The sequence below is a fragment of the Copidosoma floridanum genome, unplaced genomic scaffold, assembly GCF_036245765.1.
Source record: "Copidosoma floridanum isolate Cflo_tuat_1 unplaced genomic scaffold, Cflo_Japanese_pri ptg000020l, whole genome shotgun sequence".
Classification (NCBI taxonomy): Eukaryota; Metazoa; Arthropoda; class Insecta; order Hymenoptera; family Encyrtidae; genus Copidosoma; species Copidosoma floridanum.
The window spans coordinates 5546233-5570157 of NW_028321897.1; the positions used below are offsets into that span (position 1 = coordinate 5546233).

General features: G+C 35.0%; 3 protein-coding genes across 8 annotated transcripts in view; 1 reads left to right on the forward strand and 2 right to left on the reverse strand.

Moving 5' to 3' along the window:
- inaE (inactivation no afterpotential E) overlaps nucleotides 1-3312 on the reverse strand; it is a 75174-nt gene extending 71862 nt beyond the window's left edge. The window contains exon 1 of the mRNA XM_089593966.1: nucleotides 3035-3312. The gene's annotated coding sequence lies outside the window, so the exon portion shown is untranslated. The remainder of the gene's footprint in view (nucleotides 1-3034) is intronic.
- Nucleotides 3313-11854: 8542 nt separating this feature from the next.
- Nucleotides 11855-20901, reverse strand: Gmer (GDP-L-fucose synthase-like protein). Of its 3 annotated transcripts, XM_089593967.1 has the most exons (8): nucleotides 20756-20901; nucleotides 13693-13817; nucleotides 13281-13417; nucleotides 13082-13196; nucleotides 12870-12998; nucleotides 12594-12807; nucleotides 12383-12520; nucleotides 11855-12318 (listed from the first exon to the last, which is right to left on the reverse strand). In XM_089593967.1, the coding sequence occupies exons 3-8, from the start codon at nucleotides 13415-13417 to the stop codon at nucleotides 12083-12085; spliced, it is 969 nt and encodes a 322-aa protein (XP_089450093.1). In that variant the 5' UTR covers nucleotides 13693-13817; nucleotides 20756-20901; the 3' UTR covers nucleotides 11855-12082. The 3 variants fall into 3 exon arrangements, with proteins under 3 accessions (XP_089450093.1, XP_014218753.2, XP_023245100.2); XM_014363267.2 differs by lacking the exon at nucleotides 13693-13817 and having other exon boundaries at nucleotides 20731-20901; XM_023389332.2 differs by lacking the exons at nucleotides 13693-13817; nucleotides 20756-20901 and adding an exon at nucleotides 13577-13665.
- A 113-nt stretch (nucleotides 20902-21014) lies between these two features.
- On the forward strand, nucleotides 21015-23693 carry LOC106647024 (SOSS complex subunit B1). Of its 4 annotated transcripts, none has more exons than XM_089593968.1 (5): nucleotides 21015-21171; nucleotides 21247-21411; nucleotides 21667-21977; nucleotides 22324-22428; nucleotides 22517-23693. In XM_089593968.1, exons 2-5 carry the CDS (start codon nucleotides 21276-21278, stop codon nucleotides 22682-22684), a joined length of 720 nt encoding a protein of 239 aa, XP_089450094.1. In that variant the 5' UTR covers nucleotides 21015-21171; nucleotides 21247-21275; the 3' UTR covers nucleotides 22685-23693. The 4 variants fall into 4 exon arrangements, with proteins under 4 accessions (XP_089450094.1, XP_014218756.2, XP_014218755.2 ...); XM_014363269.2 differs by having other exon boundaries at nucleotides 21016-21193; nucleotides 21263-21411; XM_014363270.2 differs by having other exon boundaries at nucleotides 21015-21411; nucleotides 21667-21956.
- Nucleotides 23694-23925: the final 232 nt, after the last annotated feature.

Below are 23925 nucleotides of genomic sequence, written 5' to 3' on the forward strand. Positions count from 1 at the left end.
CGTATGCATATACGTACGATCGTTTTTATACGTAATATGACATGTGTGTGTGTGGGTTATATGAATCTCGTTTTGCAAATGGTATGCTCTCGGAGTGGCGTTATCGTCTTAGTTTTGATTATTATTTTTTTTTTTACAAGAGTATGTCTCGTGTAGATATACTGCGATGCCGTCGTATGTGGCTAGCGTAATTTTTAACTGAGGAAAATTACAACTCAGAGGTACGTGAAATCGTTATTAAACGTTATGAAAAAATTTTCTTTCGTTTTCTTAAATCATTGTAGCACGTTTTACATTTTTTTTTTTTTTTTTTTTTTTTTTTTTTTGTTGATCAAGCTTTTCGCAGTACGCCAACTTGTTTATTTCTTTATTATTACACAGATTTTTACCTCCTTTTACGCCATTTTTACTTAGAGCCAACTCCCCCTTAACACAATCTTCTTTTTTAATCTCTTACTAATATAAATCCGCACATAAAGTATTTTTCCCGATGACACACGTCAATTTACTATTTATACGTATATTAGGTGAAAAAAAAAAAATTCTACCTTGCTGTCTATGAATCTGATCAAAAATCGGATAAGATTTACTGTCTGGGAAGGTAGCAAAAAACTATTATTTAAAAAAAGGATGAAAAAATAAGTTTATTGGGAAAGATCTTCAAAAATTCTCTTCAAAATCCAAACCTCTTATACTTCACCAAACTTCGTTATTAAACCAAAGTAATCAGATCAATAAATTTTTTTTCTTTCTAATAACGATCAGAGGAAAAATTATAGCTCGTCTCCTCTATAATTATATACCCGACTATTAGATTAGCTCTTTGCCCCCCGCGTATATTTCATAGAACTCGGCGAACTTTCTGTTCCAATTTTGTCTTTTTCCCCGGTGTCACCACTGCAGCGGGAATAGTGTATAATTTTGTCCACTGGTTAATACGTCGCAAAGTTTCGTCTACCCATTGACTTAAAACAAATCAACACGCATTTGCACAGTTGTATGGTTGAAAATGCGATTTCAGTATCCCCTGCATAAACATTCGCTTGGAGCTAAAATTACAGCATCTTCTCTATAGGGAAATAAAAAAAAGAAATTGCTTCGCCACAGCCCCCCACCCCCTCTGATAACCCAAGCAACCCTTATACAGCGACCTCGTGTCTACGTATGTATTCAAAAGTCCGTCCTCGCAGCGGCATTGTTAAATACCACACCCCCATCGCGCGTAATAAAAATTTTTTCAGCCCTGCGCGTTTTTTTCTTTATCTCATCCGGCCCTCTCGAGTAAAGTTCCTCCTCGAGACCTCTTTTTCCCTAAAGCGGTGGAACGTGGCGGAGAAGCCGAGCTCGTACACAAACTGCACGAGGACGCCTGTCGCGCTCGTTGATGGGCTCGGGTATGTACGAGGGCGTCCTCAACAAAAAAAGGGAAATCCCCCTCGTTTTGCGTATTATCTCGTCAAGGCGTTTTTTACTTCTTTGTGTTACTTGCGCTTATAATAATAGAAAAACAATAAGTGTCTCGTTCTTCCCGTTTGCGTTTGGAAAACGTTTAGTTGCATGTTATCGTCGAGCTCGTGCGGCTCCTTTGCAACTCATCGCGCGAGAGCAACGTTTCTCTTTTTTTTTTTTTTTTTGTGGGCACTATCGCGAGACGCGCGCGTGACCTCGACATTTCGCAGCTTTTTTCACCCAATTTTTCGTTTTTGTTGTTTCCTGAAACGCTAGAGATTGTATTTTAATGTATATGTATATATTATGAGCCACGTTGTTGATTGGGCTTGTGTAACGTATAATTGTATACGTGGGTCGCTGTGATATGCTTGTTTTTTTTCTTTTTCAAGTAGCAGGTAATAAATTAGTATTCATCTAGATTTTTCGTGAATTTTTTAAATTTCTTTCCGCAGCTGATGCTGAATATTTAATTTCTAACTGCGGATACGCTGCCGAGCGACGAATGAGCGAAAACGTCTAGCGAAAAACAAATTCTGTTTCAAGAAAAGGAAGAGGAAAAAACGCGAGAACGTTTATTTTATTCATGGACGCTTTTTGAGCAACAAAAGCAAAGTAATTATAATTTGAGCATTTGGACGAGCAACGGAAGAAAAATTTTGCATCGTACGCGGAGTAAGCTAATATTTTTTTTTTTTTTTTAACTTTATTCTATTTCTTTCATTCAACTTATTTAAACGAACATGTTTTATTTATTCCAGCGCCATCGATCAGCTGCTTCCTCTCTAATTCCATGTATGGTCACTCAGCATAGCAATAACTTATGCATTTATTATAAAATATCATACAACCCAGACGGGGTCGCGCGTATACATGCCCCCTTACTCATGGTTTTTTTTCTCTATTTTTAATTTCAAACCTGCATCGGCAGTCCTGCGGGCGTTTTTCGCGATAATTTTATCAAAGTCGTAATCGATGTCATTGAAAACTCACGCGATGAAAAATACACGGTATACAGTACTACAGTACTACAGTGGGGACTTTTTCCCTCAATTCCATATAGTATAAGTTTGCTTAATTAAAGTGGCTTTTTTTACCTCGATTCGTATGGATATTTTTTACCGTCTATGCGTACAAACAAAAAAAAAAAAAAAAAAAAAAAGAAGAGTCGCATAAGCTTGAAATGTAATTTAAACTGCGCTAAACATTCGCCTTGTTCGAGAGTTGACGCGAGTCGCGGAGTGTATTTGAACGGAAACACGCACATATACCTATATCTATCGTATCTGCGTCTCGACATTTCGCACACGTGTTTTTTTGCAGTTACTTTGGTTTTTTGTTATCATCACATATTTTTGATATCATTTATTTCGTTATCCTCATTTCCAATGATGGAAAATAACCCGGTGGAACGGAAAATCCTCCAATTGATCCGCGTTACTCGAACAAAGTGTGCGATAACAATTTATTTTCAGTCCGAGAGACTAAACTACCGAGATCCACGTGACGTGCACCGCGTCGGGGTTGATTATTTATTTTCGTAAAATATTTGCTGATGCTGACGAGAAAAATCGCACTTCCTCACCTGTTTTCAATCAACGCTTCTCCACATTAAGTAACGAACGATCCAAGGGGAGCTCGTAGGTGACCAGTGGCGAAACCAAATTTACGAGTCCTCGCTTGTCAATCGTCCGTCGATGCTTTATAACGCCATCCGCACTTTTTTCCAATTTTCAATGAAATTGTTCATTAGTCGGAAAAACAAAAAAGAAAAGAAGATTCCACCACCCACCCCTTTGTACTCGTCACCAATCACATGACAGACACACACGCACACATGTACACCTCACGGGGGCACCCACTTGAGGGAACAAAAAAAAAAAAAAATTTCCCTCCTCATTGACGATACCAGTACACACGTAACATGTGCGTGTTACGTGCTCAACCCTATGTCTCTCGACTTTCGTAAGGGGGTGAAAAGCAAAAAGTGACAAGTAAACCGTCAACCACGAGTTTTCTTGAAAAAAAAAAAGAAAAGAAAAAAGAAAAATTAAGTACATGAAAGGGTCGAGGAAGGCGCGATAATGTCAAGTCATGAGGTAAGATTCGCGCGAGTCGATGGCCAAACGGCGACCACCGCGGTGGCCTACCTCGAGCGTACTGCTCGTCCGGCGTGTTGGCTTGGACGTCTGATGTATACCACCACGCTCTAGCTCATCTCTTTTAACGTATATATATATACATGTATATTTATACATATACATACGCACATCAGAGAGGGTAGAGTAGAGAGAACCGAGTGGCGCTTGCGCGAAACGTATATATATGTATATGTACAACGCACGTAGTAGGGTATATTTTATCCCTCCTCCAAACCCTCCGGTTCGCTTATTATTATATATTATATTTGCTCACTTTTACGGGGGTAGATTGGGGTGGGTGCAATTCTCCTCACCCTCTTTCGCAACCACCAACTCTCTCGGCTACTGTTACTCTCGTTGTATGTATTATATACACCCTCTGCATGTCCTTTTTTGGGGGTTGCGGTTGCACGTACAATATACATAGGTATGGACGAAAGTCAGTTTATGATAACCCTTTCGTCAGGATAGTAGGAGGTTTCGGAGATTTGTAACAGCACTTTTTTCAGGGGTTTTTTTCAAACTTTTTTTTCTTTTTTACTAGGGGTTCAAAGGGGGGTTTTTTTTTTCCAAAATTGGTCAGCAGTAGGTGAATAATTGAGTATTCCTCGTTCATTTTCATCGTGGAAAAGCGGTTTGCATTTGACGACCCTTATTAAATACTCGTGGTACAGACGCGTAAATTTTTTACTTTAGGTATATATTAAAGATAGCAATTATAAACCGGATAAGTAACTTTTTTTTTTTTTTTTTTTTTATTGGTTTAATGTCCTTTTGGTCGTAACTATGTGTGTGGCTTATGTAAAAAAAGTATACATGGTGTTACTATTGCAATTATCGATGTTAAATACCCTCCATTATAGGTACACTTTTCAAAAATGATTCGCTTTACCCACCAAATCATGGATATAAATGATTCAAGGAAAAAGATTAACAATTAATCTATTGAAACGATATAAAAAAAAAGAAAAAAAAAATTTTTAATCTAAAACAGAGAAACTTTTTTTATATATAATATTCATCTATCTCACGAGGCATTAAACGTCTATTTTTTCAATACGAGTACTATTTAGCAATAGTACGAATTTCATAAAAGATAGGCTTAAAAAAACATTAATTCAAAAAATACTTGATGACGCGCTTCTTCAAATATCGCAACGTAACAAGTAACCAGCTGCTATTTTTAATAAAATACAATTTTAAATAACGCGAATGTAATGGCAAACAGTTGAAAAGTCAACACCATAATTATATTTTCAGACTGCATATTTCTTTGAATTCTGTAAAAAAAAAAAAAAAAAAAAAACTTACTCAAAGGTGGAAAAGAAACATATAAACTTATGTACCAACTCTTCCAACCATGTGAATTTTTTCAAATTTTAAACTAAAAAACATCGAGTCTTCTATTATTATACAGCAATATTACTGCACAATCAGATTTAATGATCATAGCTTGTTATTTGGTTATAGCAAAAACAAGAGGCTACATGAATTATAATATTCTAAGTTGTTGGCACATATCGCTATTATTTATATCGCCAAAAATTGTGGTCATGACAAATAATGGCACGTTATTTTTAAAATTTCTAATTTTACTATTAAATATAAATCATAAGTATACATCATGCAAAATAGAAAAGTGTGCACACACGTGGGCAACTATATATACCGTTGAAAAATGAAAAATCAACTGATGCTCTATGCCCAAAGTGTGCCTCTGGCAAAGAAAAATCAAAAAGCGCCAGCCGGAACTGGCACGTCATCCAAAAAATGCCCTTTTGCCCGCGTTGCATTTATTTTTAATCGCCAAAGCGTCAAATAGAATATATACATATATTTAAACCCGTACAAAGTGGACGCAGGTTCTCTCTCTTTCAATTCGAAAGCGAATCTGTTGAATTGCAGATATTTACCTGCACGTTATACTTACTTTGCTCGAGCGATCGATCGCCATTAGTTGGCTTCTCGCGCTTTTTGTTTACTTTTTGTTGTACCCATACAGGTACACGCAGTCCAGTTGCACTGCCTGTGGGCTCTTGTTAATATATCGATGGTGATGCTGCTGCGAGGCTTCTTGGCGATTGATTTCGCCGTTGCACTGATTTTTATTCATTTTTTCGTACATTCATTTCCTGTTGTTGTACACGAGTAAGTTTATCATAAGGTTTCGATTAATCGAGTTTTTCGTATCATTCAGCTACCCAATTCTTTGAATCAAAGAAAATTTCTTTACCCTCATTAAATAATTTCCTTTAATTGAAACACATTTAGTCGATCCAAAAAAACATTTCGTACAACTAAATGATACATTCCTAATTAAAAAGAGAAAATTTTAATTTAACAAAATGTTATTTTTAATCAACTTATATTTTTTTACTCGTAAGAAAATATTTAACGGAATGAGGGTAAAGAAATTTTCTTTGATTCAAAGAGTTGGGTCGCTCAATGATAGGACTTTGGAGTCGGCACGTCTTGTTTTTTAAACCACTCGACGGATGATTTTTCGCGGAGTTGCTCGTATGCGTCGAATGAAAGCACCGACAATGATTATGATGAATTCCATGAAATTACATCACCAATGATATCGAGCTGGCAGCTCGATAAAGCAAAGTGTAACGGAGAGGAGCGTCGTACTATCGGTGGGATGAATAAAAAAAGTCTTCAAAGATATACGACTAATATTTTGCTGTAAAAGTTTTTGAACAAAAATATTGATTCGTCCATTTATTGTTTATATCGACTCAAAGGTCTCGATGAATACAATTTTGCTGGCACTTGTTACATACGGTATAATGGGTGACGCGTTACGCCACCAGAACTACGCGACCAAGGAAGGGCATAAGGAGGAAGGAGTAAATCCAAGTGTGGTAAAGTACACGTTTAAAGTATGTAATTTGAATTTTAGTTATTTATATGAAATGCATTTTAGTAGTTGCGTTGATGAGAATTAAAAGAACAAGCTATTCTATGGTGCACCAAGTGGTTAACCAGTTTAACTAAACTGGACAATTTTAAATGGGAAAAACCAATACAGGAAAGCTTTGGAGTAAACAAATTTGGCTGTCACACACCAAGTGTATATTATATATGACAGAAATTAATTATATCCTCCTCAATTTAATAGTTGACGTAGAAAAAATGGTTTAGTTCAATTGGTTTGGCAAACGATTTGGTTTTTCTTAAAAATTGTATCAACACCACTACCGTAATGCATTTTATAAAAAAAAAAAAAAAAACAGAAATTTCAGCTACACGCTTTAGACGTGTATAATTTAACACACTTGTATTAACAGCGATGCATCCAAAATTTATTTGTGTAACGTAAATATATCGTTGACGAGCTAAATTACCGGGTGGATTTGATAAATTGTAGTCAAACAATGAAACTATAGTTAATAGTGGGATAATCCTACACTCATTAAGAGACTCGAAGATTACCTTTATATAATACATGCATAATCGAATTTCGACAATATCCGTTAAATGTAATGTACCTCGATTACACATATATTTACAGATGTAGGTTTAAATTATGGCAAAAGGATCTCGCACGGCGGTAAAAGTTTCACGTTACGCGAGAGATGTTGGTGCACGAATAATTACCACGACACGGTACACCTTGTGCTACAAGCTGTCAGGCTCCCATTAATAATCTGTCAACCGTGGGATTACAATAATTTTCGTGGTTCCCATTTTTCTAAGCCAACACTTACTTTTGGTGAGTTCCTAAGGAATATTTGAGCGAAAAGTAAAAAATGCACGCTCTATTTTGGTCATTGGAACATTTGCATTTCTTGCGAAACTTTTTCGTACGCAAAGTATAGGTGACGACGTAAAAATAATTTTTTTTTCTCCGTAAGAAAAAGGGGTAACCTTGTCCGCGAGAAAAATTCATCATGGGAGGAACTATATTTTTAAATCCGTCGATCTTTTATTTTGTAAAAAAAAAAAAAAGACAAAAAAGAAAGGTACAAGTATTTTTTTTTCCTTTGTTAACGTGAGTTTGAATAGAGAATTTTGTATATTTTCATTTAAAGCGTGTACAATAAAAATATTCATAGTGCTATGGAGACGAAAATCCGTCAACACGTCATTAGCATCGTTTACTTTAAAATCACGTTAATGAAACGCCCGCGTACGCGCAACCCAAACTCGTTTCATTTCGTCAGGTGTCAACGAAAATATTTATTCCGCTCATTCATTCGGCAGTGAAGTTAAGTGTACCTATAACCGCGTGCAATTTAATTAAAGCGTGAAAATCAGGGAAGTATGGATCGGGTTCGCTTGGCGGTACAAGAACCGAAATCGGAGCTCGAGAAAAAGGACTATTTGTTGATTTATTGAAAATCACATTTTCACATAACATGTACTTATTCAACAAAATCAGATTCAACGTCTTTTCATTGGGTTTTTTGTTCTTAATTCTCGTAGTTATGTACAAATTAACTTGTTCACTTACTCAGAGTCTTTATAAATTGTCAATACATTTGTATGTATATTACAAAATAGTAAATCTCTTTGAAAAAAAGGTTCAAATACTTTTAGAAAGTTACTTATCTTGCTTTTGTAATATGTTAACAAATAAAAAAAAATGTATCTCAACATTCACGCGGGATGGTCCAACGGAAAAACCGGATTAAAAAAAAAATTTAATTTTTTTTTTTGGTACAAAGAGACGATAAAACCTCTTTTCTATCTCAAAAGATGTGTCATCGAGTCGTAGTGATAATTGATATGAAACACGTTCATAACGTAAAAATATATATTTAAAAAAGCTTTTGTTCTTTCACAAAAAAGAAACTTGACAAATAATAATGTTGGTTGAGTAAAGTTAATAAAACTACACGTGATAGGCAAAAATCAAAAAAATATTTTTAAAACACTATTAACTTTTGTACAATACGAACTTTTTCTTTAAATAATCTAAAAATTGTATGGAAAATGTTCTCCTCTTTGAGTACAGTAGTATATACTGTCTATTGATTAATAAAACATAAAAAAGTTTATCAGTGATCATCGAATTACGCAACACAGTAAAAAAGCTGGTTGCACTTGACAAGTCAAAACGCCAAAGTATAGAGATGCTGTTTGTAATGACATAACTATGGCTCGTGTACGTACACATTTTTTTTTTTTTTTACTTCGTAACTCGAAGCAATTCCTATCTGATTGACAGGCGCTTGGATGAATAGGTCAACTGCTTTTTGTTCATGTATTAATTAACATTCTCGTTGATAACGAGACGAATAAACTCGAGGAAAAACTCGCAATGTAAACTGATCTTGTACATGTTGAGGGAAACAAAAAAAAATAGTCACAGAGCGAATATATTATATGCATTAAATAGCGAGATGAGACGAAAGGGATGAATAATAATCAGCCGCTATAAATACGTGGTATGCTTATCTCACGAGCACTGCATACAATATATGTGTATTATCAAAGACGCGAGGGACAAAACATTCGAGTCTTATCGGTTTGACGCGGTTTTTTTTTTTTTTTTTATGTGCTTCAGGATTATACTTTGAGTCTAGAAGTATAGTAAAATATGCCCTTTGAAAGTACATTAGTGAGAGTCCGCTGATTCGTAAAGAAATAAAATATATACATATGTATAATTTGCATAAATAACTGACGAAGCAAGCAGATTTTTCCTCGACTCGGTTTACGTCAGTAATATCCATTTAATATGTAGGAACCGTGGAATACGAGAAAAATTAAAAAAAAATTTCGAATAACAAGCGGTGCACTTGAGGGAATGAAAAAGCCCTCGTCCCCTAGACCCCACAACTTAAGATCGAAAAAAAAAGAAACAGGAAACAATAGGTGCGAGTGTCGGAGGGAACTCGTGGAAATAAAAATTTAACATCCCCTAACGGCTCGTCGCGTCGCGTATATACCTGAAGAAAAAAGGACACGGAAGAGCGATAATGTTGTCGCCCGCGTGAAGAAAAAAGGACAATGATTCAGCGGCAACGTGTCGAGTCGGGGGCTCCGGGGGCGTTTGGGTACGAATTATTTTCGAGCCACGAAACTTCCCCGGCCATCCGTCACTCTTTTACTCGTTGGGCACGATTATATATTTCAGGACATTTTTCCGCGCACGGACGATCGCGCGTTTTCACCGTCTGATGCGGCTGGTGGTGTATACCTATGGGTTTTTGTAGCGAAATCGATGCTGCTGTTGGAAGACGACGGTATTTTTAAATCTCAGATGGGGACGAGGGTTGCAGTGACTGTTTTCACCAAGTGTGGAAATTTTACTGCGTGAGCGTGTGTGTCATAGAAGGCAGGGTACGTTTACGAGAATTTACCAAATTTTTAATTGGTTGAAAAAAAATTTATGGTTTTTGTTAAAATTACCTACACTTCGAATGCAGAAGTATAAGAAATTAACAGTTATCCCATGTATAATAAAAAAAAAAAAAGTTATTTTATATATTTGTCGCGATCTTTAAAAAAATGTAGTCTTTACGATTCAAAAATTTAATATTAAAAACAAAACAAAAAATTCAACTAAACATATTACAGCTAAACTTTACGACTCATGAAATTGTTGATCTCATCAAAATACGGCTTTTTTGCTGTTATGAATTAATCATATTTTTGCTTATTATACAATCCTGATGGTTGCAACAGCAAAAACGTTAAAAAACAGTGAAAAAATGGGTTTCTTTTTCTATTGAAGAAATAAATGAATACCCTACAACACAGTTGGGAGTGCAAAAGCTGTAGACCTTGAAACAATACATCTTTTGACTTTGCTAGCAAAAAACAATTTTTTTTTTTTTTTTTTTTTAACTCTTGGCCACTTGTTTTTTCGTGATAACACGCGTGAATTTTAAAATCTCGATAGAAACGTGGATTTTAAGTTGTACAGATGTGCAGTCAACTATTCAAATTCCAGTTTTTCTCTACTTGTTTTTTATTAAAAAAAAAAAAAAAAAAAGAGGCGCGCACCGGCTATCCTTCGACGGTTTTTGCATTAAAAGTAGTAAAAAAAAAGTATACCAACAGAGATAAATGTTTTTGTATCACAAGTAGTTCAATTTATAAAAAAGGCTGTACATTTGCATATATTATAAGACACGATTGTTACAATTACCACTACCATAAAAAGTGTAATTATGATATGCATACAAAAATTGATGTAAAACGATTTTTTAGTCAATTGTTAATGATTTTTGTTGATTAAAGAGTCACGATGACATTGAAAATTTTAACTAAAGAAAAAAATTTTTTTTGAGATCCGCAACTTTTGCACGCAACACTTTGTCGCTGAACGACATATTATTCTTCTCATAGGAACTAATATGATTTTTCCACTGTTTTCTTACATTTATTGCATAATAAAGTATTTGTATTTTGTAAGTAATATTTTTATAACACTGCAATTTTTTTTTTTTTTATTACCGGCATAAAATAATTTTTTTTTTATTTCCTTTTTCACGATATTGAATGTTGTTTGATTTTCTAGAGAAGAGCGTACACGATCTACAACATTCTGCTGGAACAATATCAAGAAACATATGATTTTTTTTTTTCTAAACTGAATCATATACACTTTTTTTTCTTCCATGCAAACTCTAAGCAATCCAGTACTTCTGTGCAACAATTTTGTCTTAAATGATTCATGAAAAATTCGATGGGGCTAAATAAAATGTATTTGTTACTTTGAAATTGGTTTTCGTAGGAAATCCCTCGATCCATGCACAAATTAATATACGAAAACACGAGTACGAAAACAGCCCGTGAAGAGATTTTTCAGTTTACCTATTCGTCTCTAACTCGTTGTTTTGAACAAAAGCGTCTCGCTCCCGTTGACCGTCAACGCGCTCAGAACAAAAAAATCCACAAAGGCCCCCCAGGCATTGTTCTAATCCAAACCTAAAAGCCAAATGGGAGGAAAAAAAAGGAGGTCGGGGCACCACTCGAGACTCAAGCGAATTTGATTCTGGTGCTGCTGTGCCAATCAAGGCGCCCCACCGGTTTACAATGGTCTCGGCCGAACAATAGGACATTTCTAGTCAATAGACGAAACGCGCCGGGTGTACCTGCATACACGCATGTGTAGGTAAGGGGGCGCAAAATTTGGTTCTAAGCATCGGCATACGATTTGGGTGAAAAGCTTACTCCATCGATCCTGTACAGTCCAAGGATTTGACAGATAAAGTTTTGATGTTGTTGAATGCAAAAATTTCAATTGACCCATTGACTTGTACCATCCAAGGTGATGTCACGTGCAAAATAATGTTTGCGTTGAATAATAAAAATCAAATTTTTTATTCCGATAACAGTTTTCTCTTCAAAAATAGTTATTTATCAATATATGTATATACAGGTATTTAATGTATAGGCAATGCATGTATAATCGTATCCTCAGGTACCTGAGAGCATTGGGAATGCAATTTTTCATTCATGTACAATTTCCCGTCGACCCTGGACGCAATTTTGAAGCAATTGTAGTTGATACCACCACAGACGGTCAATCTTTAATTTCTAGCAATGTCGTAATTCTCTTTGTACCAGTCTACGGTCTCTTTGATAGCTTGCTCGAAGGGAGTAAACTGAAAATCTGGCAAGAACTTTCTGAGCTTGGCGTTGCTCGCCGTTTTCTTGTATTGTCCGTCAGCTGACAAAGTGTCAAAGGCAATTTTCCCTTTGAAATCGAATGCCTTGGCCAATGCCTCAGCTGCCTGAGCTATCGTCACCTCTTGCGACTCATCAACTGAAATAATGGAGTTGTTAGAGCATTTTCATTGCTAACTGGAAATTTTTTAAGAATGCGTTACCTGATAAAATTATAGGTTCCACTGAGTCGTATTCTCTTAAGACCCATACGAATAATTTTGCTAAATCCAGACTGTAGATAAATTGTCTCAACGGTTTACCAGTGCCCAATACTGTAAAAACCTTGTCCTCTGTGTTACCTAATAGAAATAATAATCCATTGCCTAAAATTTATCTCATTTCTTCTTAGGGATCATTTAAAAGCATACATACCATCTTTTAGGATATTGTACAGTTTTCTCATCAAACCAGGAATTACATGACTAGCACTTGGGTGAAAATTATCATGTGGTCCAAACACATTGCACGGAATGACACTGGTGTACAATCTTCCATGCTGATCATAATATCCTTTATTTTGTACATCTATCAATCGTTTGGAATAGCTGTATCCATAGTTTGATGGATGAGGAGGTCCATTGTGTACCTAAACAATAAATAACACATTTAAACGTACTTATCTAAAAAATCTTTTCATGAATCACTTACCATTGTTTCGTCAATTGGATATGATGTTTTGTCTGGGAAAATACAAGTTGAAAGACAAGATACAACTTTCACAACGTCATATTCGTGGGCTGTTTGTAGAACGTTATCATTCATGTGAAGATTCTTACGCTGAAAATTGTATAGTTTAGGTTTTATTTAATTCTCAATTATGTAACAAGACTATTTCTGCCAGGATTCAAGTATTAACTCACCAAAAAGTCCAAATTATGAGTCATATTATGAAACAAACCACCAACCATAGCCGCCAAATGAATGACATGAGTAGGCTTGTGCTTTTCAAACAAATTTTCTGTGCTTTTTTTATCACTAAAAAAGATTTTTCAGATTAATAACAAGCACATTATTCACCTGATGACTCAGAAAAAATAATTGAAAGTAATGTAGACAAACCATAGATCTGCATCTTTTGAACTAACAAAAATCCACTTTTCATTTGGAAGATTATCTTTTTTAACAACAGTTTGTATAGCTTTGCCTACCAAACCACTTCCACCTGTGACTAAAATAATTTTTTCTTTGTCAGCCATCTGAAAATTATAAAAAAGTAATTTTTAATATCTTTACAAGACACTTGATTTTTTTTAAAAATATTTTGTATATTATAATAGTGTATTTTGTATTAATCAAAATATTATATTGTATTTTAATCATATTTCAACTAAAAATTATTTTTGTAAAATTATAACCTAATGTATTAAGATGATACAATAATCAAAGATATAACTATAATACAAGCCTAGAATAAAAGTTGCAAAAACTCTTGAAATAAATCTAAAATAAAACGTAATTTTTTTAGTCTTACATCTTTATTCAACTACTTAAATAGTAAAAATATACTGCAAGTTGCCAAGTTGGCCTAATCAAATTTGTCTGCGCGCACACGTACACGGCACACACCAGCACACCTGGTTAAAAGGCGGACTCCGCCTGGCGGAGAGTAAACGCGGGTGTGAAATTGTTGGTATTGTATTGGGTGTATTCCGCAAATGCTGCCAGCAGTTAAGTTACGTAGGTCGTGGTAACGCCGCATGGTCGGGCAGCGCTAGCGTCAACCTGTACTAACTGTCGGTGGGTTCCGCATGTCAACAAACTTTGATATTTTTTACTGTTTTCGCTCCCATGCCATCTGATATTTCGGAGTTTGTTGACATGCGGAACCCACCGACAGTTAGTACAGGTTGACGCTAGCGCTACCCGACCATGCGGCGTTACCACGACCTACGTAACTTAACTGCTGGCAGCATTTGCGGAATACACCCATAGTCCGCAGGCTAAGTATACGTCCTTAACCGCCTTTTTCACTAACGTTTAGAATAATGATTGAGACAATCAATGATTGTATTATGAGTTTTTGTATAAAGTTCAATTTATACAAATAAGTTGGTAAATATAGGCACACATGATTAATATTTAAACATTTTAAGCTGTATAAATATATAACATAGATTCCAAATATGCATTATTACCGCTGGAATATGCTAACAAAACCAAATATCCGTCTTTCTCACCCAGCAAAATAATAGGTATCTGTATAATCCTGTATCAATTTATTGCACACATGCGAAATGTTCAATGACAGTAAACAATGACATAATTTCAAACTTTACTTTTAACTCTTCATTTCACACGTAATTTTACAATGCAATTGATAAATTATTATTCATACAAAAGTATTCTTATAGGAGGTCGATTTTCAGGCAAAAGATTATTTGTAAACTTGCCGTAAACAGCACAGCCAATGTCAACTTTTTATTTTCTATCTACACAACTAGTTGCGGCTGGTTTTAGCGTTTCAGATTTCTAAACTAAAAAGTGGCCCTAAAATTCTGAAGAAAAGCTTTAGATATTTTAGGCCCTAGAGCCATGTTGTCAATTATAAACCAGCCGCAATTTATTTGACAGATACAAAATGAAAATTCAACATTTTCTGTGCTGTTTGCGGCAAGTTTACAATTTATCTATTACTCAAAAGTATAAATATATAGGAGGTCAATATTCGTATAAAACATACACTGCAAACTTGCCGCAAGTAGCACAAACATCGTTAATTATTTATTTTGTATCTATTTCAAGAGTTGCGGCTGGTTTATAAGTGACTAAATGGCTCTAGGGCTAAGCTGCCTAAAGCTCTCTTTCAGAATTTCAGAAGCAATTTTTGGCCAAAAAAATCACTACCGCTAGATGGCGCTGATCCAAATGATTATTACTATACTTATACTAGAGCCATTTAATTCTTTATAAACCAGCCGCAACTGATTTTGTAAATACAAAATGAAAAGTTAACATTGTTTGTGCTGTTTGCGGCAAGTTTGCAATGCACCTTTTATACGAATATTGACTTTCTATATATTTATACTTTCGGGTAAAAGATACATTGCAAACTTGCCGCAAACAGCACATACAATGTTAACTTTTCATTTTGTATTTACTAAATCAGTTGCGGCTGGTTTATAATTGATCAAATGGCTCTACTACAAGTAGTAGTAGTAATAATCATTTGGATCAGCGCCATCTAGCGGTAGTGATTTTTTTGGCCAAAAATTGCTTCTGAAATTCTGAAATAGAGCTTTAGGCAGCTTAGCCCTAGAGCCATTTAATTACTTATAAACCAGCCGCAACTAATTTCATAAATACAAAATAAAAATTTAACGTTGTTTGCACTGTTTGCGTCAAGTTTACAATTTATCTATTACCCGAAAGTGTAAATATAAGGGAGGTCGATATTGGTGTAAAACATACACTGCAAACTTGCCGCAAGTAGCACAAACATCGTTAATTATTTATTTTGTATCTATTTCGAGAGTTGCGGCTGGTTTATAAGTGACTAAATGGCTCTAGGGCTAAGCTGCCTGAAGCTCTCCTTCAGAATTTCAGAAGCAATTTTTGGCCAAAAAAATCACTACCGCTAGATGGCGCTGATCCAAATGATTATTACTATACTTATACTAGAGCCATTTAATTCTTTATAAACCAGCCGCAACTGATTTTGTAAATACAAAATGAAAAGTTAACATTGTTTGTGCTGTTTGCGGCAAGTTTGCAATGCACCTTTTATACGAATATTGACTTTCTATATATTTATACTTTCGGGTAAAAGATACATTGCAAACTTGCCGCAAACAGCACATACAATGTTAACTTTTCATTTTGTATTTACAAAATCAGTTGCGGCAGGTTTATAAAGAATTAAATGGCTCTAGTATAAGTATAGTAATAATCATTTGGATCAGCGCCATCTAGCGGTCGTGATTTTTTTGGCCAAAAATTGCTTCTGAAATTCTGAAGGAGAGCTTCAGGCAGCTTAGCCCTAGAGCCATTTAGTCACTAATAAACCAGCCGCAACTCTCGAAATAGATACAAAATAAATAATTAACGATGTTTGTGCTACTTGCGGCAAGTTTGCAGTGTATGTTTTACACCAATATCGACCTCCCTTATATTTACACTTTCGGGTAATAGATAAATTGTAAACTTGACGCAAACAGTGCAAACAACGTTAAATTTTTATTTTGTATTTATGAAATTAGTTGCGGCTGGTTTATAAGTAATTAAATGGCTCTAGGGCTAAGCTGCCTAAAGCTCTATTTCAGAATTTCAGAAGCAATTTTTGGCCAAAAAAATCACTACCGCTAGATGGCGCTGATCCAAATGATTATTACTACTACTACTTGTAGTAGAGCCATTTGATCAATTATAAACCAGCCGCAACTGATTTAGTAAATACAAAATGAAAAGTTAACATTGTATGTGCTGTTTGCGGCAAGTTTGCAATGTATCTTTTACCCGAAAGTATAAATATATAGAAAGTCAATATTCGTATAAAAGGTGCATTGCAAACTTGCCGCAAACAGCACAAACAATGTTAACTTTTCATTTTGTATTTACAAAATCAGTTGCGGCTGGTTTATAAAGAATTAAATGGCTCTAGTATAAGTATAGTAATAATCATTTGGATCAGCGCCATCTAGCGGTAGTGATTTTTTTGGCCAAAAATTGCTTCTGAAATTCTGAAAGAGAGCTTTAGGCAGCTTAGCCCTAGAGCCATTTAGTCACTTATAAACCAGCCGCAACTCTTGAAATAGATACAAAATAAATAATTAACGATGTTTGTGCTACTTGCGGCAAGTTTGCAGTGTATGTTTTACACCAATATCGACCTCCCTTATATTTACACTTTCGGGTAATAGATAAATTGTAAACTTGACGCAAACAGTGCAAACAACGTTAAATTTTTATTTTGTATTTATGAAATTAGTTGCGGCTGGTTTATAAGTAATTAAATGGCTCTAGGGCTAAGCTGCCTAAAGCTCTATTTCAGAATTTCAGAAGCAATTTTTGGCCAAAAAAATCACTACCGCTAGATGGCGCTGATCCAAATGATTATTACTACTACTACTTGTAGTAGAGCCATTTGATCAATTATAAACCAGCCGCAACTGATTTAGTAAATACAAAATGAAAAGTTAACATTGTATGTGCTGTTTGCGGCAAGTTTGCAATGTATCTTTTACCCGAAAGTATAAATATATAGAAAGTCAATATTCGTATAAAAGGTGCATTGCAAACTTGCCGCAAACAGCACAAACAATGTTAACTTTTCATTTTGTATTTACAAAATCAGTTGCGGCTGGTTTATAAAGAATTAAATGGCTCTAGTATAAGTATAGTAATAATCATTTGGATCAGCGCCATCTAGCGGTAGTGATTTTTTTGGCCAAAAATTGCTTCTGAAATTCTGAAAGAGAGCTTTAGGCAGCTTAGCCCTAGAGCCATTTAGTCACTTATAAACCAGCCGCAACTCTTGAAATAGATACAAAATAAATAATTAACGATGTTTGTGCTACTTGCGGCAAGTTTGCAGTGTATGTTTTATACGAATATTGACCTACTATATATTTATACTTTTGAGTAATAGATAAATTGTAAACTTGCCGCAAACAGCACAGAAAATGTTGAATTTTCATTTTGTATCTGTCAAATAAATTGCGGCTGGTTTATAATTGACAACATGGCTCTAGGGCCTAAAATATCTAAAGCTTTTCTTCAGAATTTTAGGGCCACTTTTTAGTTTAGAAATCTGAAACGCTAAAACCAGCCGCAACTAGTTGTGTAGATAGAAAATAAAAAGTTGACATTGGCTGTGCTGTTTACGGCAAGTTTACAAATAATCTTTTGCCTGAAAATCGACCTCCTATAAGAATACTTTTGTATGAATAATAATTTATCAATTGCATTGTAAAATTACGTGTGAAATGAAGAGTTAAAAGTAAAGTTTGAAATTATGTCATTGTTTACTGTCATTGAACATTTCGCATGTGTGCAATAAATTGATACAGGATTATACAGATACCTATTATTTTGCTGGGTGAGAAAGACGGATATTTGGTTTTGTTAGCATATTCCAGCGGTAATAATGCATATTTGGAATCTATGTTATATATTTATACAGCTTAAAATGTTTAAATATTAATCATGTGTGCCTATATTTACCAACTTATTTGTATAAATTGAACTTTATACAAAAACTCATAATACAATCATTGATTGTCTCAATCATTATTCTAAACGTTAGTGAAAAAGGCGGTTAAGGACGTATACTTAGCCTGCGGACTATGGGTGTATTCCGCAAATGCTGCCAGCAGTTAAGTTACGTAGGTCGTGGTAACGCCGCATGGTCGGGTAGCGCTAGCGTCAACCTGTACTAACTGTCGGTGGGTTCCGCATGTCAACAAACTCCGAAATATCAGATGGCATGGGAGCGAAAACAGTAAAAAATATCAAAGTTTGTTGACATGCGGAACCCACCGACAGTTAGTACAGGTTGACGCTAGCGCTGCCCGACCATGCGGCGTTACCACGACCTACGTAACTTAACTGCTGGCAGCATTTGCGGAATACACCCATTGTCAATTGTCAATGTTGTCATCGTGTGATCGTGTTTAAAATTATTTCGTGTACAGTAGATCAGCGCCATCTAGCGTTTCGGATTTCGCGGACTGACGCAAACTATTTTCTAGGGGAACCGTCTTGAAAAAAACCCTAGATTCTAGGGATTTCTGGAAGAAGTAAATCACTAGATATATATAGTAATACATAGTGAGTCAAAAATCGCCGACGCGCGTGAAGGTGAAGGGTCTATTTGTGCGCTTCGAAATAGTACGTTTTAGTACGCAATCAGCCGGCTCCAGATTGATGGTCATATACATAAGTACTAAAAATACTCAAATTTGACAGAAATATAACAATTGTCATCCACCCTCAGTAGTACTGAGTCCTGAGTTCGTACTGTCTCTAGACAGCGGCGTTACCACCACGACCTACGTAACTTTACAGCCTCTGATTTTATCATTCTGGTAAAGAGAGCACGGTGTAAGATGTACGTGGAGTTATGTGTAGTAATTAAAGTAATTACTACTAAGTAATGCCATATCAGCCATATGGTCGATTTTATTAAACCATATGAATATCTATATTTTTGGAGGTCGACTTTTGGATTAAAAATAAATTGTAAACTTGCCGCAAACAGCACAGACTACGTCAACTTTTTATTATCTATCTACAAAATTAGTTGCGGCTGGTTTGTAATTATCAAAGTGACTTTGCTGTAAATAGCAATAGTTATTTGGATCAGCGCCATCTAGCGGTCTTAATTTTTTGGCCAAAAGTGGCTCCTAAAATTCTCAATCAGAGCATTCAGGATTAAAGCCATTTAGTCCATTATAAACCAGCCGCAACTCATAATAAAGCTATAGAATGAAAAAACAACGATATATGTGTTTTTGGCGGCAAGCTAACAATCTATTTTCTACCAAAAAATTGACCTTCTATGTGTTTGTACTTTTGAAGATAAATTTTCAAGCATAAGATAGATTGTTAGCTTGCCGCCAAAAACACATATATCGTTGTTTTTTCATTCTATAGCTTTATTATGAGTTGCGGCTGGTTTATAATGGACTAAATGGCTTTAATCCTGAATGCTCTGATTGAGAATTTTAGGAGCCACTTTTGGCCAAAAAATTAAGACCGCTAGATGGCGCTGATCCAAATAACTATTGCTATTTACAGCAAAGTCACTTTGATAATTACAAACCAGCCGCAACTAATTTTGTAGATAGATAATAAAAAGTTGACGTAGTCTGTGCTGTTTGCGGCAAGTTTACAATTTATTTTTAATCCAAAAGTCGACCTCCAAAAATATAGATATTCATATGGTTTAATAAAATCGACCATATGGCTGATATGGCATTACTTAGTAGTAATTACTTTAATTACTACACATAACTCCACGTACATCTTACACCGTGCTCTCTTTACCAGAATGATAAAATCAGAGGCTGTAAAGTTACGTAGGTCGTGGTGGTAACGCCGCTGTCTAGAGACAGTACGAACTCAGGACTCAGTACTACTGAGGGTGGATGACAATTGTTATATTTCTGTCAAATTTGAGTATTTTTAGTACTTATGTATATGACCATCAATCTGGAGCCGGCTGATTGCGTACTAAAACGTACTATTTCGAAGCGCACAAATAGACCCTTCACCTTCACGCGCGTCGGCGATTTTTGACTCACTATGTATTACTATATATATCTAGTGATTTACTTCTTCCAGAAATCCCTAGAATCTAGGGTTTTTTTCAAGACGGTTCCCCTAGAAAATAGTTTGCGTCAGTCCGCGAAATCCGAAACGCTAGATGGCGCTGATCTACTGCACACGATGTTATTATTGTCATATTGTCATTATGTCGTCATTATATTCTGGCAAATGTAAAAAATACAAGGCTAATGGCTAATACTTAAACTAAATTAAGAATTAAGACAATTATATTGACAATACCTACCTACCCCTCGCACACCCGCGTTTACCAGAATCTGTGACGTTTATCGGATAGTTAACAATTATAGTTTTTGCTCCTGCAAGCGTAACCTTGGTATATTCGGACAATTGGACTGATTCGGAGTTTCGGAGTGCTCAATGCTCAGCTCCATTTGGTCGTCTCTCTGATGGTTCTGGTTTCAATAGATTTTGTTCAAACTCCTTTTTGGTTCGGTTCTCTTAACAAAATATACCTATATATAGGGAAACAAAACGAGACCATAGACTATAGACACCAGACTCTGTTCGTGTTTGAGAAAAGCGACTGTACCTATACTGTTAGGTGCAGAGAGAGATCAAAGATCAGAGTCTCTGATTCAGAGATGATTTCAGAAATGTATTAAAAACGCAGTACGATATACATTTGCATTGCCGTTGGACTCTGCCGAAGTTCTACATCGTCTTGGTGATCACTTTTTTTTTTTAAGGTAGTTTATTCTGTCTATATAATATGCCTTTTTAAAGAATTTTATACGGTTAGCTCCTATAATTACAAGGTAATATAAGACAATGGAAGGCAACAACTCGTACACGATGATCAAGGACATAAGACCTGGTTTGAAAAACATTAACGTCGTGTTTATCATCCTTGAAGTTAGTCATCCCACCATAACCAAAGACAACCGCGAAGTTCGAACGTTCAAAGGTGAGTTTTTTTTTTTTTTTTTTTTTTTGTGTTTAATGAATTTTTAGAGACAAAATTAAGTCTTTACTGCTTTGTTTTGGCTGTTAATGTTTTATTTTGTCAGAACTGGTTGATGATTAATTTTATAATTAAATTAATAATATTTTACATAAAGCATAAGTACCTACTTATCTAAAAATATGCCTCTTAAAGTTTTTATTTCACTTTATCACTTTCAATAAAATATTAACGCGTAGTTGAAATTTTTTTGTTAAGTTGCTGACAGCACAGCAAGTATCAATGTATCAATCTGGGATGAGCCAGGCCAGCTCCTCATGCCTGGTGACATTGTTAGACTGACCAAGGGTTATGCTTCAGTCTGGAGGCAGTGCCTGACGCTGTATTCTGGTAAAAATGGTGACATACAGAAAATTGGCGAATTCTGTATGGTTATTAATGAACAGCTCAACATGAGCGAGCCAAATCCAGCTCTGGCGCAACAACTAGTCAATCAAGGTTCATCAGGCTCAACTAGCAACACCAACACTTCAAACAATGGACCTGCAGTAAGACCTACACACCATAAAGTAGGAGCTTATTTTTTTATATTTTTTTGTCCAAGATTCTTCTTTTTAATCTTATTTTTTAATCATTGTTAGCATTGCAACATAATTTTGACAAATTAATCTGCATTAAAAGCTTTTTCACTGAAAATTAAATTCAAACTTTAACATTGCATTTTTTATACACAGGTTTATAAACTAGTCACGAGATTTTGATAAAGGCAGAACATTTTTAATCATTCTTTTAGCACATTGTTTCAAATTTTCTAAGTGTGTGGTACCTCCCTCCCTTATCTAAAATTTAAGAATCACATTGAATCATTTTCGCATACAACAAATGACTTTTTATCTTTTATCTTACACTTTATAGACAGCACTGGGAAGCACAGCAGTGCCATCAACTTCCACACCTACAAGTAACGTAGGTCCAACCGGAAAAAACAATAATGGTGGGGGTTCCAACAATTCTTCTCAGGTACGTCTTTTGTCATTGTTTTTCAGATAAAATCCCAATGTTCGTCACTTTATTCTGTCATGTAAAAATTCCTATTTTATTTTTGCAGACATTGAGCTCAGCCCAAAGTGGTTCATTGACTCCATCATCAGCATCAGCATCGACGGCAGCAACAGGAGCTTCGAGTGCATCATCAAGCGGCAAATCATCGGCCAAAAGTGGACATCGAGGTCGTGGTGGTTATAGCAGAAATGGTAGGAATAGCGATCGCAGATAACACCAATTCTCGCTGATCCAATTTACTTGCTCATATGAAATTGAAGCTCATTGCTAATTGCCAAGGAATCGATCGACTTTATACTGTAACAAAGTCCCGAATTGCCAATGATTTGGTGTAAATATCTGGATTACGTTCATACTCAGAGATGTGTCGGATCGATCCAACAACTCGTCTTGTTTGTGTATGCACATGAAGAAAAGACGTTTATTGTGTATATTCGTGCATTGAAATTAATTTTTATATCCTGCTATTAATGTGTAGCCCAAATATTTTGATACTTTGGCATAACGTACATCATATATACAGCTTTTTAAGTAAATTTATTAATTTTTGCAAACACGAAACAGTGTAATATAAAAAGGTGTAAGATATTCCTTCGGAGTATTCACGTCGTAAAAAATGGTGATGTTCAACATATAAAAGAAACAAATACTTGATATGTTTATAAGTACTTTTGTTTGAAAACGTAATACTTACAACGCTTGAAAATGAAATGCAAACTGATGCATTTTTTTTGTTACAATATTCGAAAGGTATAAGATGCTACTTTTACTCTTGCACAATTTATTTTTCGACCTACAAGTACAGAGCCAGACTGCTGAAAAAAAACGGAAAGATATTTTTAAGGTGTTAATTAATTTATACATTTTTGCAATAATATGTCTTGTATGACACTTTCATTTATAAACAAATTAAAGACAAATTAAAAACGTTTTAGCGGCTCATCACTGCCCCAGTTCCAATCTTCCTGCTTTAGTACATCACGTCACGTTTTAAAAAAATAGTGTAAAATTACTAAATGTTTATTCTAGAAAAAATCCGATCCTTGTTGAATGTGGTGAAAGTACTATGCAATTCATTTTTAGTTGTAACTATAATTTAAATTCGTATTATCATTACTACATTTATAGTCGTGGTGTTGTGTTAAAAAAAAGGTATCAGAGTACATATAATACATATCAAAGTATATACTTAAAAATTTTTTGCACATATATAAGGTACAGAAATTCATGTCTTAATTTTAATAGTGTCATTTTTTTTTTTTCCAATGTATAAAATATATTAATAAGTATAATAAATTTTTTCAAACAAAACCTGACACTACGTTTTCGATTGGTAACAAAAAATTTTACACACACAGTCAGAGATTTTTAAATGAGACACAAAAAAAATTTTCCAAGTCTGATCACTTCGGAGTCCGAAGTTCGGACCAACACCATAAGTAAATTAGTCAAACA

What these genes read in the sequence shown, in the direction of transcription:
- Gmer (XM_089593967.1), bottom strand. Translation starts at nt 13,417, where the DNA reads ATGGCTGACAAAGAAAAAATTATTTTAGTCACAGGTGGAAGTGGTTTG. An exon ending in ATCCAATTGACGAAACAATG is followed by an intron (nt 12,808 to 12,869) that starts GTAAGTGATTCA and finishes TTTATTGTTTAG; the next exon opens with GTACACAATGGACCTCCTCA. An exon ending in GTACAATATCCTAAAAGATG is followed by an intron (nt 12,521 to 12,593) that starts GTATGTATGCTT and finishes TATTTCTATTAG; the next exon opens with GTAACACAGAGGACAAGGTT.
- LOC106647024 (XM_089593968.1), top strand. Translation starts at nt 21,276, where the DNA reads ATGGAAGGCAACAACTCGTACACGATGATCAAGGACATAAGACCTGGT. An exon ending in TAAGACCTACACACCATAAA is followed by an intron (nt 21,978 to 22,323) that starts GTAGGAGCTTAT and finishes TACACTTTATAG; the next exon opens with ACAGCACTGGGAAGCACAGC. An exon ending in GTTCCAACAATTCTTCTCAG is followed by an intron (nt 22,429 to 22,516) that starts GTACGTCTTTTG and finishes TTATTTTTGCAG; the next exon opens with ACATTGAGCTCAGCCCAAAG.